At 52.8% G+C, this 18,932-nt stretch overlaps 1 protein-coding gene across 1 annotated transcript in view; it reads right to left on the reverse strand.

Annotated features, from left to right (window-relative positions):
* Positions 1-18,932, reverse strand: part of KATNIP (katanin interacting protein) — a 113,606-nt gene that overhangs the window by 50,258 nt on the left and 44,416 nt on the right. The window contains exons 9-13 of the mRNA XM_033102108.1: positions 7,763-7,935; positions 6,751-6,816; positions 5,326-5,432; positions 3,713-3,815; positions 1,310-1,525 (exon numbers count right to left, since the gene is read on the reverse strand). Of these exons, the coding sequence (XP_032957999.1) occupies positions 1,310-1,525; positions 3,713-3,815; positions 5,326-5,432; positions 6,751-6,816; positions 7,763-7,935 (665 nt within the window). The remainder of the gene's footprint in view (positions 1-1,309; positions 1,526-3,712; positions 3,816-5,325; positions 5,433-6,750; positions 6,817-7,762; positions 7,936-18,932) is intronic.

Below are 18,932 nucleotides of genomic sequence, written 5' to 3' on the forward strand. Positions count from 1 at the left end.
CCTCCCATGAGAAGACAGAAAAACGGACTCAGAGAAGGCAGGTGGGCCACCCAAGGCTGAAGAGTCAAGCCCAGAACCCGGGACTCCAGAACCGGGGCTTTCCCAGCCTCCTTTCTTGTTTCCTTTTCTTTAAACTGGGAAAGGTAATGCCTACTTCTTAGTGGTAGCAGCGCTACGAATACCAGTTACAACGAGAACAGTAATAACCGGTGTTTGGGAGCCCCGGGGAGAGCCAGGCAGGGCGCTAGGCTCTGCATGGCACCGGGAGCCTCACGACGTCGCAGCAAGTACTGTTATCATCCCATTTGACAGACGCGGGAAGTAACACAGAGGCAGGTGAGTCGCCTGTGGGCATGAAGCTGGAAGCGCCAGCTCTGAACCAGGCCCCTGGGCTCCTCGAGCCTGTGGGCTGGTAGCTATAAGTCAGATTGTACGTCCAAGCCTGGCACAGGCCAGGGCTGCACATGTAATAACTGCTTCCATTTGCAGTACTTTTTTACATGTCCGTGGAAGGACATTTAGACAGATAATACGTGTCCATGGCAGGAAATGAAACGGGTGCAAACGAGCACCCCAGGGAAAGCCTTTCTATCGCCCCTGGCCCCCGTCCTCCTACTTCCATGGCCCAGAGGTAACGTCTGCTCCCAGGCTCTTGGGCCCCTCCCCCCCACGGGTGACTTTGAATGACGCTGGGACACAGCACAGAGAAGATGGCACTCCCAAGCAGCATGTCTCCACCTACAGTGGCAAGAAGAGAGAACGCCAGTGCTTTTTTTTTTTTTTTTTTAAAAACCTGACAGATATTTAAAGGAAAGGAATGTTTCATGTTTGTTGGGTGCGGACCCCATGTCCCTGGGGAAGCAGGAGCCTGAGGGCGGGTATGTGCACTTGGCCCCACCGCCTGCCAGCTGCGTGACCTTGGCCAAACCAGAGCCCTTCTCCAAGCCTTACTTTCCTCACCCATAAAATGGGGGCGCTGACCTCAGTGACCCCGGAGGTCTTACGTCTGGTGGTGACTCTGCAACGCAACACACCAGGTGGATAAAAGGGGGTGAACTGGCCCCTCCTTGTCCTCTCCCAAGAAAAAGCCCGAGAGCAGGAAGCTGGGAAAGATTTCCTGGGCACAGTTTGGAGGCTTCTCGCTTCCTCTTTCCCTCAGGCTCCTCCCCACTTTACCCCAGGACAGACTGGAAGATGACACTGTTCTTCCCCTCCCCGCACTCCTGCCCTCACCATGGGCTCCTTGTGGGCCGAGAAATATGCATCAGAAAACAAGGCCAAGACTCACGGTGGGGCTGCGTCCACTTACAGGTAAGTTCCGGCTGACCAGGTGGCCCAGGTCCCCGGGCGTGTCCGTGCCCCGGACATCCACATCACGGGGCGACACGTACAGCTTGGTGTCGTTTGGGTCGAAGAACTCGACTTCTGTGAGCCCCACCCGTGACGCGTTCCCCCAGTTGGACAGAACTTCCATCCTCACGCAGATGGCATCTTGCGCCTCTTCTGCTCTCATTCTCAACTTGTCCTTAGAGAAAAGGAAAATCGTGCCAACACATTAACACATCACAGGCTGAACTCGGCTCCTGTAAAGAGAAAGTTATTTAACCTCTCGGTGCCTCAGTTTCTCCATCTGTACAATGGGCATAAGAACACCATCCACCACGTATGGTTATTATGAAGATTCAATGAGCTCCTATTTGTAAAGCTCTTAAAACACAGCCACTGTGCACCTTGGCGCTTAGTACTTCCTGTACGTTTGCAAATAACCAAAAGTGTGTAGAAGGCATCAGATTCCGCCTGAACATCTTGCCTGCTTACTGCACGGTGCTCACGTCCCACAGGCATGTCAGAGCTCCTGCTGCATTGGGCAGGTGCTATGGGCTGAATTGGGTCCCCTCCAAATTTATACGCTGAAGCCCTAAGCACCGGACCTCTGACTGTGGCTGTTTTTGGAGAAAGGGCCTTTGAAGAGGTGATTATATTAAAACAAGGCCATTGGGGTGGCTCCTGATCCATTCTGAGGGATGGCTTTCCAGAAGAGGACACCTGGACGCCTGGAGAGACGCCAGAGATGCAGAGAGAAGGCCACGTGAGGACACAGTGAGGACAGGACAGCGGGTTGCAAGCCGCGGCCTCAGGAGAAGCCCAGCCGTCCAGGCCCACGAGCTTGGACTTCTGGCCTCCACAAGTGGGAGAAAATACATCTCCGCGGCTTAAGCCGCCATTCTGTGGCATTTGATTACGGCAGCCCGAGCAGATTCAGATGGTGGATGATAACACAGGACCTTGGACAAGTCACTTGACATTCCTCAGCCCCGCTGGGGAATGTGAGGTGACACCATCTCTCTGCCCGTCCTGTCGTGGAGACGGAGCGAGGTGGGAACGGCTGAGCAGAGCCTGTCACAAGGCCTGGCCCGTGCGTGCTCTGCCAGCGTCCATTCCCTCCCGTGTCTCTGCTTCCTTGGATTTACTGCCTGCCTCCTGGGCGGGCAGGCTGTGTGATCTGAGAGGCTGCGTGAACGCCATCCATAAATGGCCACACTGCGGAATGGCTTCCTGAGGCCCCCGGGCCCGGCTGCGGTGCTGGTTGCCACGGGTCAGTGCCTGGTGAAATGGCGCCTCCCTGTGTGCACGTGCCCTCTGGTGATTAGCACTGGTGATCTGCAGGGGTCCTGTGAGCGGGGAGCTGAGCAAATGAACCGCAACGGCTCCCTACTTATTTTTTTAATTAATAGCCAGCGAGACGTGCTCTGGCTCTCAGCGTGTGTTTGGACAAGTCTTGACTGCCTCGCGATGGCGCTGGGGACAGGGAGGGACGGAGGGAGGGACGGAGGGAGGGAGGGAGGCGGGGAGGTCACTCACAGCCCCCGGAAGGAACACAGGGCCTGTTTTTATTAGCTTGGCCCCGCAGACCCCACAGCTTCCTCCCCCTGTGCCGTGTGGGGCTGGGGTGGGGGGGCCTGGCTCAGCCCTCCGCTGCTCTGGGCCTGAGTCCCAGGCTCAGAGGACAGTGACAAACCTACACTGGCCTGGCTCAAGCAGGTGAGCCACCGGAGGCAGGAGGACGCGGCACAGTGCACGGCAGCGCCAGGCAGCCGGGAAAGGGCCAGATGGAGGCGGCTGCCTCGCAGAGGGGAAGCTGGCCCTCACGCCCAGTGCCATCTAAAACGGGCAGATCCCTGCAGCGCGGTTTCTAAATGAAGACGCTGAGGGGCCCATGGACTGATGAAGTGTCACAACGTGTCAGTGTTGCGACTCGATGGCTCCCTGGATTCTGAGCTGTTTGGTTTGGGGCCCTCGCGGGGGTCAGAGACAAACACTGGTCCCTGGCACTCACTACCTCGCTCCCACCAGGACCGCCTGATTTCCCTCGGGTAGTCAGCCCTTCTCTCCTCAGCCATGACAGAGAGGTGGTGGATCTTTGCCCATCCCAGGTCCAAGGAGTCGGTGTCCTGTCCCCTGGGCCACGGGAGGGAGTGGCACGTGATGAGCACGTGACCCAATCTCAGCCCTGTGTGTGTGTGTGTGGGGGGGCGGAACGGCTCTTCTCTCCTGACTGTGGGGGCTGAGGGTCTGAGGGCGAGAGTGGGGACCACTGCAGCTCCTGAGGGCTCACAGGGAGAGGACAGAGCTGGCACTGGGCGCGGTGGTGAGGAGCGAGCTCCGAGAGACAGCTGACCCCATGGAAATGCCTGGAAGTCCAGGGTCTCACCTGCGGGTCCAGTGCTTGCTCCTCGGTGGGTGACGCAGCCTGGCTGAGATGGGCAGAGTCACTCTCGATGGCCTGGAGGACTTTCAGAAGCTTCTGCTGTTGTCTGAAACGTGACTTCACGTTAGCCAACGGGTAGCAACAGATGATACACAACAGACGACATTCCCATCCAGGGCACTGCACTTATTTTTCTACCTCAGAGAGATGTGACAATTTCAGACGAAAGTACAGTCGACCCTTGAACAACACGGGAGGTTAGGCACCGACCACCCTGTGCCCCATCAAAAATCTGCGTCTAGCGTTTCACTCCCCCCAAATTTCACGACGTCCCTCGGTACCCGTGGGGGGCTGGCTCCAGGACAGCCTGCAGACCACGGATGGTCAAGTTCCTTCTGTAAGACTGTCGGCCCTCCGCATCCGGGACTCCCAACCCAGAGCCAAAATACTGTCTCCCGTTTGTGGTTGGTTGAATCTGTGACGCAAAACCAGGGGACACAAAGGGCTGACTGTATAAGTATTGAACAAAACCCCCATATAAGTGGACCTACGCCGTTCAAACCCGTGTTCTTCAAGGGTCAACGATACTCACCGCGCGTACAGGTCAAAGCTGCATATGGGAGGTCTCTCTCCCTTTATAAATAACTGGAAAACGAGCAATGAAATCAGAGCCAAGTAAAAGAAACGGCTTGGGGCAAGATGGCTAGTGGACCTCCGTAAGATGACAGAACAGGGGTTGACAAAGTATAGCCGGCCGGTCAAAGGCAGCCTGTGGCCTGTTTTTGTGTGGCCTGCAAACTAAGAACGGTTTTTATGTTGGTGTTTTTTTTTTAAAGGATTGTTAAAACAAACAAAACGTGAAAAGCTTAAAGTTTTTGCTACCTGGCCCTTTGCTGAAAAAGCCTGCTGGCCCCTGGTCCAGAGGCCGCTCTGCACCTCTTGTTTCTGAGGAGAGGGGCATTCCAAACCCAGCAGAGTGTCATCTGCAAACGCACCCCACATGCTGCTTGAGGCTGTGTACCCCTCGTGCCCCTCAGCCAGGCACGGGCACGGCAGCCTGGGAAACGTGGCTGTGAGCCTGTCCATGCTCGTAAGTACAGGCTTGACCTGGCACAGCTTTCTGAGGACGAATTTTGCCTGAAGACTAGAAGAAAGCCTTTATTTTGATAATAAAACTTGGCAGTTCCGATAATTGATGCTACATGTTAACGGAACAGAATGCTGCCTTGGAACAAATTTTAATAGAGAAAAGAAGGTTCAAAGGACGCAGCTTCGGGCCACTCTCATCCTCTCCCACCACCACCACCGGGTCCATCTGGGAGCAAGTTCACTACCGTCTGCTTTTACTTCAGTGGACCCTTTGGGGAGATTGGAGTTTTATACAGGTTGTACTGAACTGAACAGGCACAGAGACATTTGCCTGAAAGAAATCAAGTCAGTTTTGCGCTTTAGGGCTGGAGGGAAGTGAGGGAGCATTGAGTCTACCTACAGGAGCAGTTTTAAATGGTCTGGAGTAACCTAGGAAACGCAAAGAAAAAAAACCTCAGTTAATAGATCCTCACGGCTGCATTGCTACGCGTTTCTTGGTTTTATTTTGAAGTCGTCTGGATAAGTACCTGCTCCCCAAAAGGCCGATTCTGTCAATGGCTTCACTGACGGCTCGGGCTCCCCCTGCTGCCCTGGAGGGCTCCGGTGCACTGGTCGCCACGATGACGGGAAGATGCTGAAGATGGAAAAGCTTATTCAACAGATGTCCCAAGCAATACTCCTGGCCCAAGACACAGCAGAACCACAGTCAAAGGGACACACTTCTCAGGCCATCAGTCCCCGTTGCAGGAAGAAGGGGACAGGAATGAGAGGGACGGTGTCTGCCTGGGGCTGATGAGATTAATCTAGAATCCCCTCACATGAGCTTTTTTATGATCCGGGAGGTCCCAGGAAATGATCTGCCTCAATGAGCCATTGAAAAATTTCTCTCATCAACCCTTTTCCACATCTCAATTCAACCCCTGTTCTGTTTGCTACAAAGGAACGGGTCTCCCCGGAGAATTCCAGTAAAATCATTAGGCCCTTCTGCCTTTTCCCCGTTTTTTTTCATACATCATCTAAACTAGAAATGTGCTCTGCAAAACGATTTTCATCATTGGAAACTCTGTGGGTCAGGGGTCGGTCATCCAGAAATCCTAGACCGCGAGCTGGGCAGTGCTGTAGACCCATCAGAAATACTGGCTGGCAACAGTTTTAGATCACCAGGAAATAACGGAACAAGTAGTGGGGACACCAAAAGGAAACCACTACAGTGCTCTGGGGTGCTGCCCTGACCACCGTTCTATCCCACTTGGGTGCTCTCTCCTCTCCTAAACCCTCTTCCTTCCTCACCATGACTCCGCCTTCTTCTTGCTCCTGGATGGAGCCATCTCATTCCCACTTCAGAGATTTCCTTCTGTTGCTTCCACCCAGAACACTGTTTCCTGTTGCTGGCTGGCCTGCTTCTTAACAGACAGGGTTCAGCTTAAATGGGACCTCCTCCAAGAGGCTTCCCCAGACCACCGTATGTCGGAGGGAGCTTTTATGCCATGTCTCTCTGAAGTCACCTGTGTATTTATGGCTTTATTTGCTTGTTGTCAGCAAGCTCCAGGAGGCCGGAGGCTAATCTGAGCTGCATTCTGAGCGCCCAGCAAAGACCGTGCACAACTAACCAGACAGGCCTGGGCATTTTCTTCATTCACGGGCATACGTGCTGGGGCCGTCTTGGCTGAGATAGAGCTAACTGAACTAGGTAGATACAGCTATAATTTACTGATTCAGAATACTAAGATGCGTTTTTTGTGTTGTTTTGTCAGGAAGTAGGAACATAACATGGAACTGGAGTCAGAAGGCATGGCTGAGTCACCTTGGGGAAGCCACTCCAGCCAGGTCTTCCCATCTGTGAAATGGGCATATGACACCATTTAGGGAGCCCAGTGAGGGCCTGCTGGGAGTGGAGACCATCAGGTGCTGTGGGCACGGGGCTTTGTTGTTCTCCTCAGGTCTTCACTGACCTCAGGGCTCTCTTCTCTCTCCTTCGGCAGACTGGTCCACGATTGGGCCGGTGGTGCCTCCGTGTCCTGGAACGATGCAATCGCATGATGTGAGGTCAGGACAAAGCCATCCACTGCATCCGCTTCACCTCCACAGGGACTGTCTCAAGGTCTCCTAGACACAAATGTCCGAGCTCCGAGAAAATAGCCAGCAGGTGCTGCTGGATGGCCGTCCCAAGGAGCTAGCCACTGCAGGTCCTGGGGACACTGGTGGTGTGGGCAGGGCCTTTCCAAAGACGTGACCTATGGAAGCCTCCTTGCTTCTCTGGGTGCTATCAGGGCACATCGGCAACACAGGGTGACAAAACCAGCCCTGCCCATTTCAGGGTGGCTGTATCAAGTGGGACACGCTATGACAAAGGGTCCCAGCCGGTGAGCCAGGGAACATGCTTCTGAGAAAGGATGTGTACCCTCAGGTACGGTGAGGCCTCCAGCTCCCCAAGGGGCCCTGCCCCACCCACCATTTCTCCTCCTGTTGTGGCTCAGCACCCAAGGCAGAGGGCACAAACTCAGACACTTGTAGGGCCAGAGAGGCTTCCTGAACAGGTACAGCGGGCCAGGGAAGGACTGCAGGGCGCGTGGGGATGCGCAGACCTGCTGGGCTCCGGCTCTGAGGAAGGAGATCTTTCCAGAGAAGCCAGCGCTTGTCCTTTACTCCATTCTTTCTCTGACCCCCCGTTTGTAATTTTAGTCTAAAGCATGAGGGTTTGCAGGGAAATCAGTAAGGACTAGACTGGCCTCCGACTTGGGCTTTCTGCAATAAATAAAACATGGGGAGAAAGTGGAGGGAAGGGGGGTTTGGCAGGTCCCTGAGCACCTGTGCATCGAGCAGAGGACACGCAGAGCAGCGTGCGATCACGGACACCTTCATCCCTCTGCCCACCACGTGCCCTGGGCACCCGCTGCTCCGACACCACTAGGCCCCTGGGGAGCCGAGTCCTCCTGGGTGCCCGCCCCCAGCCCCTGAATGTACCTGTAGCGGGCTGGCAGGGGGCTCGGCCCTTCTGCTCAGGAGGGCCCTCTGCAGGGCTTCGTTCTCCACCTGGATGGCTCTGAGCACAGCGGACGCATCTTCCTCTCGGTCCTCAGCCTCCAGCACGGGTTTGCGGGTTGCGGACAGGGGTCTCTCTCGTCGGCTTCCAGGTCCTGGGGGCAGAAAACAGGAGGTCCCCCTTTAGAGGAGCACAGCCCCAAAACTGTTAGACTCGCTTGGAGGGACCATCTGTACCACTGGCCTGTAGTCTCCCCAAATGTCAAGGTCAGGAAAAACGAAGAAAGCCTGGAAAGCAGTTCCAGATGAAAGGAGACTGGCAGACAGGGCAGCGGAACGCAGCAGTGATCGTGGGACTAGAGCCAGGGTGGGAAAACACTGCTGTAAAGAACATTATTGCAGCAAGTGGAGAAATCTGAGCATGGTATTGGGCTTTTCTTATTTCCAATTTTATTTATTTTTTTAAAAGGTTTTTAATAAAATATAGCTAACATACAATATTATATGAGTTTCAGGGGTACCCAGAGTTATTCAACATTTACATACCCAAAGAAGGGGTCACCGTAAGCCGAGCGCCATCTGGCACCGTCCCACGCTGTCACAGTATTATTGACTGTATTCCCATGCTGTTCATTACATCCCCGTGACTTACTGTTTTATACCTGGAGATTTGGGCCTCTTATGCCCCTTCGCCTTTACTCCCCTTTTTAAAATTTTCAATTACAGTTGACATTCAATATTATTTTTTATTAATTTCAGGTGTACAGCATAGTGGTTAGACATTTATTCTTAAATTTAAGAAGTGATCCCCTGACTAGTCTAGTACCCACCTGGCACTATACATGGTTATTGCCATATTATTGACTGTATTCCCTGTGCTTCACTTTACATCCCTGTGACTGTTCTGTAACGACCAATTTGTACTTTTCAATCCCTTCACCTTTTCCATCTGCCCCCAACCCCCTCCCATCTATCACCCCAACAAATCTGGTCCCCCTCTGACACCGTATATAGTTATTACAATATTATTGACTATGTTCCTTATGCTGTACTCTATCTACATCCCCGTGACTGCTGTGTAACAACCAATTTGTACATCTTAACCCTACTCCTTTTTCACCCACCCTCTCTGCCCCACTCCCATCTGGCAACCACCAAAATGTTCTCTGTATCTGTGAGTTTGTGTTTTGTTTATTTTGTTCTTTAGGTTCCACCTATAAGTGAAATCACACTGCATCTGTCTTTCTCTATCTCACATACTCCACTCAGCACAGTGCCCCCCAGCTCCATCCAGACCGCCGCAGATGGCTGGATTAATGCTAAATCTCCTGAATTCCATAATGTGAGTGCGCTGTGGCGATGTGAAATGAATGGCCTCGTTCTCGGGAGACAGTCGCCCTCCCTAGCCACGGGTTCAGACGTGTGCCCTGTACCCACACTACGGTGGCTGCGTCTGTACTGGACATGCACAGACCTTTTTCTTGTCACGATTCCCTAAGCACACAGAATACCCACTGTTTTCTTACACAGCAGTTACACTGTACTGGGTGTGATACGTCATCTAGACATGATTTAAAGTGTATGGGAAGGTGTGCGGAGGTTATACGCAAATATTACGCCATTTCATAGAAGCGACTTGAGCATCCATGGATTTTAATATCCATGGGGGTCCTGGAACCGATCCCCCAGGGATACAGAGGGGTGACTGCACCTACTGCAGCGTTCAAGGGTAAAGGGAAATGATGTCTGACACTTAATCTCACATGATTAAAACACACACACACACACACACACAGCAAGTATAAAGCAATTAGGGCAAAATGTTAACAGTTGGGTGAAGGGCTTATGGAGGTGTCCTTTGTACTATCCTTGCAACTTTCCTTTAAGTGTAAAATTATATCAAAATAAAAAGTTATTAAAAAGTAACCCTCTAACAAAGCAACCCTCTAACAAAGTACAAGGTAGATAATATGGAGAACGACGGGTATTTTGAAATATGTTTCGCTTTGTTTTTGCATGAGTACCAAGAATTACAAAGAAATTACTCCTCGATTGAAGAACCGAAAATATTGCAAAACTGCAGTCGATTCTGGAAGTTCCCATAGTGGAAAATTTGTTTTGTAAAGTATAAGGTGATATGCAGAAAGCACCCAGTAAAACTAGTTGAGGGGCGGCCGGATGGCTCAGTTGGTTAGAGCGAGAGCTCTCAGCAACAAGGTTGCCGGTTCAATTCCCGCATGGGATGGTGGGCTGCGCCCCCTGCAACTAAAGATTGAAAACAGCGACTGGTCTTGGGGCTGAGCTGCGCCCTCCACAACTAGATTGAAGGTCAATGACTTAGAGCTGATGGGCCCTGGAGAAACACACTGTTCCCCAATATTCCCCCAATAAAATTTACATTAAAATAAAAAGACTGGTTGAATATGATAAATTACGGTTTATCCACCAAATGGACTACTATGACTATGTAGCTGTACAAAAGAAAAGCATACTAAAATACCTAAGATAAGATGCCATGATAACTGGAATTTGCCTCACAATCACGTGGGGAGTGGGCAAGGGAGCAGAGGAAATGGCACCGGCCATCCGGTGACCATCGCCAAGGCCGGGTGATGGGCACACGGGGCTCAGGGCCACGTGCTCTCAGTTAATCATGTTTGGACGCTACGTTAAACAAAATCTCCACTTCCAAATACAAGTGCTCCACGTTCCCACGGGGATGTCGAAAGAGGCTTTTACCTCCTGAATTCCATCCCCTTGGCAAATATTTATGGAGTGCCATTCTGCCAGGCTCTGTTCTTGGCATGGGGAGACAGCAATGACCAGACAGATCAAGACCCCCACTCGTGGGGAGAGAGACAATCGCAGAGGCCCGTGGTGTGTCCCTGGGGCAGCAAGGTGCCTGGGGCTGGAGCAGAGGGAGCAGGGGAGAGAAGGAGAGGAGGCCCAGGTCACAAAGGGCCTGAGAGGACATGGCAAGGCCATCATCTGAGCGAAATGGGCGCCACTGAAGGATTCGGAGCAGGGGACGATCTGTCTGACTCGGGTCCTCAGTGAAGAACAGACGGAAGGGAGGTGAGGGTGACGGCAGGGACAGGGTAGCGGCGACTGCAGGTGTCCAGGTGAGAGGTGAGTGGAGGATGCACAGACTGTGGCCAGACTCTGCACATGCACGGAACACAGAGCCAGCAGGGTTTCTGGGCTGCGTAGACGTGGCTGGGAGAGAAAGAGAGGAGCTTAACGACGACTCCAGTTTGGGCCTGAGGAAGGGGACAACAAGGTCGCTTTCCACTGAGCTGGGAAGGCTGTGGCGGGAGCAGGTGTAGAAGCAAAGGGCAGGGGTTCAGGTTTGGACCGGTCGGGTGCAAGGTGTGACTCTGGCATCAAAGTGGAGCTGTCGCATTGGCACGCGCGCACACACACACACACACACACACACACCTGCAGTCCGGGAGGGAGGTCAGGGCTGGAGATGTGAATTCGTCACAGGCAACTGGATTGCGTCATTTAGCAATAAAACCAGAGACTGGCATTAATGCCAACCGCTCACCCAAGAACTGGGAATATACGGGTGCGAGCTCTGGCGTGAGGCCTGCCGACCAACAGCTCCCGCCCGCCCTCCCTCTCGGCCTCGTCAGCCCCCACCGCTGATGATTCAGAGATTCCTGCTGCAGCGCTCACCCCCCCCCCCCCCCCCCCCCCCGCTACGTCTATTACATTAGAATGGTGTGTCTGAATGCGAGTTCAAACAACCTCAAGAGTGACACACTGGCAGGAGAGGGCAGGAAACACAGCAGCTCCGCCGGGCCGGCGTCCAGGTCGGCCCGGCACTGGGTAATGGGGAACTAAGAGGAAAAACTAAGCTACGATGAGGGGATGCCAGTTTCCCCCAGGCACCCAGGGGCCGGGGGCAGGCACTCTGAGTGAGTGAGACCGGACGTGGGGCCGGGCCCCAGTGAGGAAGCAGCCAATGCCCAGCTCAGCCAACGCCTGCGGGACAGAGCTCTGTTCCTGGGGTGTCTTTTTTTTTTTTTTCCAGGAAAAGCTTGGATATGAAATTTCTGCACAATTCCCTGCATTTTATTTGTTCGTAACATATTCCAATTTTTAAGAAACACGAAGTCTGACAGAATTCAAGGGCTGGTCTCGTACAGCCCAAGCGGCTTCCCCAGGACGGCCAAGGGCGAAGGAACCCTCGCGCTTCGGGATGGCTGGCCCAGGCAATACACAGCAATGGGCCCTTTCCTGACTTTGACAGACTCTTGTCATTTGCCCACTGCTGCTCCTGGGGACAGAAAAGTGCTGAGCTGCTGACAAAGTGACCCGGGGACTCTGCTCATTGCAGTCAAGGCTGTTAGCCTTCCCTGTTTGTCCTTTTTATTAAGCACCTGGCCGGCTCTGCAGCTGGGGGAGGAGACGGTAAAGCAAACACTGGGCAGAGAAGGTGCTGGAAGCAGCTCGGCTGAACGAGCTGAGGGAGGTCGGGATTCTTACTGTGACAGAAACGTGGTGGGGAAAGGGGTGCTGAGGGTGCCCCTCGTTCTGCCAAAAGGGACCAGGTCCCTGGAGGAGCCCGGAGCAGAGGAGAAAGGCGCGAAGGGAAGCTAAGGGACGTGGCCTTGAGCAGCACTGCAGCTGGGAGTGAAAAACCCTGAAGTGCACACATGCTCGTCCCACGGGAGCTGCAGCAGAAATGGTTCCCCAAAAGGCACAGGCATTAACGATAAGGCTCCAGACCCCTCCACGCTGTGCGACGAGACACTGCTCTGGGCTCAGGGGACAGAGGTGGGGACAACAGGCCCCCGCACCCCCGTCCCAGTCACGGGGCTGAGACAGACGTCAGTCCAGCAGATGGTAATGAATGCTGGGAGGGCAGACGAGGCGGGGCAGAGGCTAGAGATGCCAGGACGAGGGGCACCACGTGAGACACTCACTCGGTCAGCGAAGATGACACCTGAGCAGCGACCTCAAGGCTGAGAGCCTCAGGAACACCTGTATGGGGAGGCTGCTCCAGGCCAGGGAGCAGCAGGTGCCAAGGCCCTGAGGCGGGCAGAGCTTGGCGCAGAGGGGGCTGGAATGAGGGAGCGAGCGGACGTGTGGTGGGGAGTGAGGGTGGAGAGGTCTTGGGCTCGGTTCTCCTGGGCCCTGAAGCCGGGTCAGCCCCAAGACCTCATGCTCCTTCAGGAGGCCGCGCCCGTCGTGTTTACTGTGACATCCCGGCACCTGACATGCTGGTTTCTGTCAACGGAATGGACGGAAAATGATTTCAAGCCCAAACCTAGTCAACCTCGGTATTTGTGCGTATCACCAAAGCACACTGTTTTCTTCCCCTTTGATGATAAAGGACTCATATCGCGCTTACAGTTCAACAAAGGCACAGCTCTGACACGGGGGGGTGGGGGGCAGACCCCAGCATTGCTGGGAAGCTCGGGCGGCGCCTGACTGTGTCAGCTCCTTCTCCATTTCCTGCACAGAGCACTTTGAAAGTCAGCCTGAAGAACTGCACGGTTACCCTGGCCGTTTCACGGCCACCGCGTGCCCCGGGTCTGGGGCTGGGGGACAATAGCAGCCTGAGATTACCATCTGTCCTCCGCTGACATAAGCCGACGCTCCGCTCACCTCTCCCTGGAAAAAGGACACTGATGGAGGCGTTGTCCTCCCGTGGGGTCCAGTTCTGCCTGCACCGACCCTTCTGGCCGGGGCGTCTTGCATTTGGGAGGGACAGCTCAGCAGGCGCAGCCTGTGCCGTCAGAGTCATAAGATGCTAAGAAGATGCTTTTAAAAATGAAACGGCTCTTTCTGCGAGTGAAGGTCAGCGCTGCAGCTCCACTGCCAGTGCCCTCCCACCCGCAGCTTCCCAGAAATGTCTGTGCCCCATGCCCGCGTCCTCCTGAATTGCATTTCTGCTGGCTGGCCCGTGGGGAAAGCCTGCGAGCCCCACGACACCAGCCACCTTTTACCTCTTCCTGAAGCTCTCCTTGCTCATTCAGGTGCGCCATTGCTGCACGGGCCCGACCACCACGCCTCACGAGGGTGGATTTATGCTCATCATAGAGCTAGGAAGCATGGATTTATTCACACGATAAATTTGTGCCACCAGCAAAAGCCAAATTCCACCTTTTAATGTATCCCACAAAGCTCTTCTCTGGTTAAAAACCATCCCTCTTCTATTAATCCCACTTTCTCTTCGCTTTACCGGGACTTCGTTTTCATATCTTGCAGAGAAACAAAGAGCAAGCGTGTCATGCAGATTTACCGCGAACGGAACACATGTCACCAAGAAGACACAAGGATCCCGGGCTGTCAGTCGGCTCACCAGCCAGGTGACTTGTTCCCAGGTGCCAGCTATGACCAGAAAAGCTCACATGCAGAGTCTCGGCCAAATTACCCCTTACCGCATGCAAGGGGGCCTTTGAGGTCACCTGGGAAGCCACTGAAATGGCAAATATTAAATCCGAGAACAATTGCCTATCAGAGATCCTAAGCCAGCAGCCCACAGGCCAAACCCAGCCTGCAGATGTGTGTTGAGTAACTTCTACGTTTTTCATTTAAAAATTGGAAATAGATGTCAAGATTTTTTAAAAGGGGAGAAAACTTAGGATTCCTTGGAACCTCTTGAAATATCATACGATCGGCAACCCTTGAGCAGCAGTCCCGCGGACAATCAGGCTGGAGCTGGCCAGCGGCGCCCCGTTTAGCTGCGGCCTAAGTCCCACTTTCTATAGTGCACCCCCAGTCTCTGGGGTCAGGTGCCTGTCAGCCTGGAAATGACATGATTTCGTGTGACAGAAGGTCCAGAGAAACAGCTGACTTAGTCCTGCTGTATCTTGAAACGCTCACACTGACCTCTAAACGCTCACACTGACCTCTAAACGCTCACACTGACCTCTAAACGCTCACACTCACCTCTAAACGCTCACACTCACCTCTAAACGCTCACATTCACCTCTAAACGCTCACACTCACCTCTAAAATCCAACGGGGAGGTGGGGAGGACGCTGTACTTTGGACAACGTCCTACCTGAGTACTGAGTACTCGAGTACTCTGTGCATTTCAAGGTGGCTCAGCTTCACGAGCCATGTGCTTTCCATGACAAACAGCCTCTCAGTCCTTCTACCCCTGGACACGTGCACTCTGCACCACAATGGAGCAGCATTTCCCCTCCGGAGGTGGCGTCTATTGCTCTCGCTGGGTGTGGCCTGGTGATGTCCTTTGGCCAACAGGCCGTTGGCAATCGTGACCAAGCAGTCTTAAGAAAGCATTTACTGAGGGCCGTGTCCTCTCTCGCTGTCCTCGCACGCTGAGACCACCACGTGCTAGGTAATGCAACCACGTGTGGAGGAGACACGAGTCGTCCCAGCTGAGATGCCCGGGCCAGCGGGGCTCCCAGACATGGGCGTGAGGCCACTGGAGGCCATCCGGCCCAGCCGGCCACTAGCTCACGTCAGGACAACCCGGCATACCTGCAGACTCCTGGGCAGTAACAAAAGGCTTATTGCTTTAAGCCTCTGCATTTGGGCATTTGGGGTCGATTGCTGAGAAGCAATAAATAGCTGATACACATGGCTTGTCAAGGTCTGTGTGCTTCTCATCTCAAAAGCTTCTCCTGGGGCTTCTGCACAGGCAGGTTGTGTCTGTGACTCTTAATATTCACCCGTCTGCTGCTGCTGTCTCTTCCTCAGCCCAGTAATGCACCTGATTTCCAAGGCAGGCAATTAGGGCTCCCCCCCACCCCGCCGATTTCTACTCTTTCCTCCTGGAAAGCACAGTCCTTTGCTCCATTCCCTGCCTCTGAAGAATCTGTAGTGAAATGTCATGTGTGGTTGATTCTCCTATGAAATGAACAGCAGTTGCTTTCATCTTTCCAGTAACAGTGACCTTCACAGCACTTGGGTTTTCCTTTGGGAAACCACCCCTTCCCTGCTCTTCTCAGTCCACGTGGTGAGGGTGCCTCTGACCCCACTCCCGGCCTAGCCTGGCCATGGCAAGAACTGCCTCTCCCCGACCACGGAGCGGGAAGACTGGAGGTCAGCTCGGGGACCTGGTTTTGGACTCTGCTGGAACTATTAGGAAAGGAGCAGTCCCTTTTCCCTGGGGCTGCTCTGCCAGTAAAAGGAAGCCCGGAGCCACTGGTGGCCACCTCTGGGCCATGTCTGAGACGAGAGGTGGTTCCCAAAGTGTGCTCCCTGGTCCAGTACCGTCAGCATCACCTGAGAACTTGGTAGGAATTAAAATGCTTAGGCTCCACCCTACAGGCACTGAATTAGAAATCAAGGCTGGGGCCAACTAATCTGAGTTTTCATTTGCTTTGCAAATAATTCTGATGCACATTCAAGTGTGAGACCCACTGGACGAGAGGAAGGTAGAGCTGAGTGGTAAAGAAGCAGCTTCCTGGTGTTACCTTCTGAGCGCCTGGATCCCCCCATGCCTGAGGTCAGCTCTATAGTCCTCAACTTTCCAGGTCCGGGAGCAACATTTTCCTTTGTTGCCTCAGCCAGTTGGGACTTCTGTCACTTGCTGTTAGGAATGAAGACTGACTAACCTGTCAGGAGACTCTGGACTTTGGCAGAATGGCCTTTTGCGGCACGTTTTCCTGACAGAAATGCTAACTGCAGGCCTGTCGGGATCTCCTAACTCACTCACACTGAGGGGCATTACTTTATTTCTATGGTTGGCAGCTTGTCTGGGAAAAGTGGTTCAGACATATCTCCTCAGACAACTTGGACAGTAAACTGTCCGCATTAAAGACCAATGCTCTTCCACCCTTAAGAAGACAACAGGCCTTTAGAAGTTTTCTGGGAGGCTGATGGACAGAGACCAGAGTAATACAGCACAGGAGGCCCTTTCATTGGAACCAGCGGCAGTGACAGCGACAGAAAGGAATGAAGCGCTCATGGAGCTGAGAGCTTCATTTAATTGTCACAAATTCAATTTTATGACTCTGGCCAAAGAAAAAGGGGCAAGGAGAGAAATAACTCTTTTTGAAAGAGTACAAGCAACAGGTTACACTTCTGATAATGGCAGACTCACTAATCCAGACCAACCCTTCCTTGGAGCACAACTAGAAAACCTAGACCAAATAGTATAAAAATCTGTTTGAAAGAAGAAATCTGTTTGAAGGTGTGGGGAATGAACAGGGCCGGGAAGGGTTACAGGGCCAATGGCACGCAGGAGAAGGACACCCAGAGAGGTGAACCCAGCACCAGGGAGGCGTTTCCCCTCAAGGTGATGCTGATTCTGAGAAGAGCTGCTGCAAGGCTGGGAAGCTGAGAAAAGCTGACGACAGACTCTGGAGCTCGTCTGAGAGTCACGGTGAACTCCTGGAAAGAGCCAAGAGTGAAGGGTACCGGAAGGTTAACAATGGACAAAAATCCCAAACACTACTGACTGTGTGAAATAATAATGATGATGATGTCATCACCGAGGGAAGCTTAAAATCTAGAGAGAATTAAAATGCGTGACAACAACAGCATTTGCGTTGGGAGGAGAGAAATGAAGTTTCAGAGTTGTGAGGCCCTTGCATTGAATGAGCAGTGGTGAACCTGCTAATTTAAAGTAGACTCTAGTAGGTCAAGAATGCATTGTTGCAATCTCTGATAATGACTAAAAGAATAATAAAAGAATGCATAACTAACAAGCTAATAGAGAGGAAAAAAGAAGAAGACCATAAAGTAACAGTTCAAAGAGGGCAAGAGAGGAAAAAAAGCAGCAGGAACAAATAAAAAGCAAACAATAAGAGTGGATTTAAACTCAAATAGATCAGCAATTACATTAAATGTAAATGGGCTAAATGTACCCATTAAAACACATAGATTGTTAGAGAATTAAAAAAAAACACACAATTACGTGCTGCTTACAAGAGAAAGTTTGAAAGTGAAAGAATGAAAGAAGATACACCACGTAAACACTAACCTAAAGAAAGCCTGGTAGACTTTAAGGCAAAAAGAGTGACTAGAGTGAAACAAAGACCATACATGGTGATAAAAGTTTCAATTCACCAGGAAGATAGAAAAAGGCTGATTTCTATATGCCCCCCCACAAAAGACAGCCCCCCACAAATACAAGGTAAAACATGTAAGCCGTCCAGATTTTGCCTGGAAGCGGGTGAGCTGGGGAAGTCTTAGTTTCCATCCACCTCTAGAGGTGTGAACATGCTGGAGCCTTCTGTCTAATGCCAGTGTTTAAAAACACTACTGCCCCTGCCACCCAGACCCTAAACAAAACCAGCTGCTTCCCCTGGGGGTCGGCCAGGAAGCTATGACTGTTCCCACCCTGGAGCTGCTACGACTGTCTGTGTTTACTGAAAGGGATGTTTCTGTACGGCGGCGTCTATACAGACGTATACAGGCTGCACGCAATCATCAGATCAGGGATTTCCAAGAGTAGCTTTGGCCACGTGCACTGTTTGCAACCTTTAGAAACGAATCCTCATGGTACACGTGGGTCCACTATAATTCCTTTCCCGTGTGAGGGGGCTGACAACGCCACAGTTTTCAACTTTCCTTTCTCCAAATGTGGCTTACGTCTCGGAGCCACGTATACTTAACAGATAAAGGCTGCTCTTGAAACCTTATCTCAGAGTCTGCTTCTGGGGGAATCCAAACCCAGCCACTATTTACATAGCTCAGAACACATGCTCAGTAAGTAAGTGGTAGCATTGTTATTTCCTCCTCCTTCTTCCATCTGCCCTCAACTGCTGGGAAACGAGCTCAAAGCCTCCAGCCTCTGCCTCAAAGTGCTCTGGTCCAGAGCTCCGAACTGTGACTGTGGGGGAGGGGCTGATGCCCACCACCAGGTCCCTGGTCTGCACCTGCAGGAAACAGTCCCTCCAGCTTCCCAGTAAACACGAGTAGGACGCTACAACCACAGAGGACAGAGCCCCTGGCTCAGACCAACGGCCCCTCTAACAAGGCTGGCTGGCGGGGGCTGGATTTTGCCCAGGGCACCCCAGGGTTCCAAATTCTTGGGACGCCCGCATGCCTTGAACAATAGGAGGCTCTTCAGGTCCGAGAAACCAGAAGTAAGTGGCCCCCACAGAGCCACTCCAGCCACTGGATGCGACCCAGGCTATCAGGCTGAGATGATTCGTCTCCAGTCTGTCGGTCACAGACATGGCAGAGGAGTCACTCCCCCACGTTCCACCTGCTCTGT

Source organism: Rhinolophus ferrumequinum, assembly GCF_004115265.2.
Source record: "Rhinolophus ferrumequinum isolate MPI-CBG mRhiFer1 chromosome 15 unlocalized genomic scaffold, mRhiFer1_v1.p scaffold_54_arrow_ctg1_1, whole genome shotgun sequence".
In the NCBI taxonomy this organism is placed as follows: Eukaryota; Metazoa; Chordata; class Mammalia; order Chiroptera; family Rhinolophidae; genus Rhinolophus; species Rhinolophus ferrumequinum.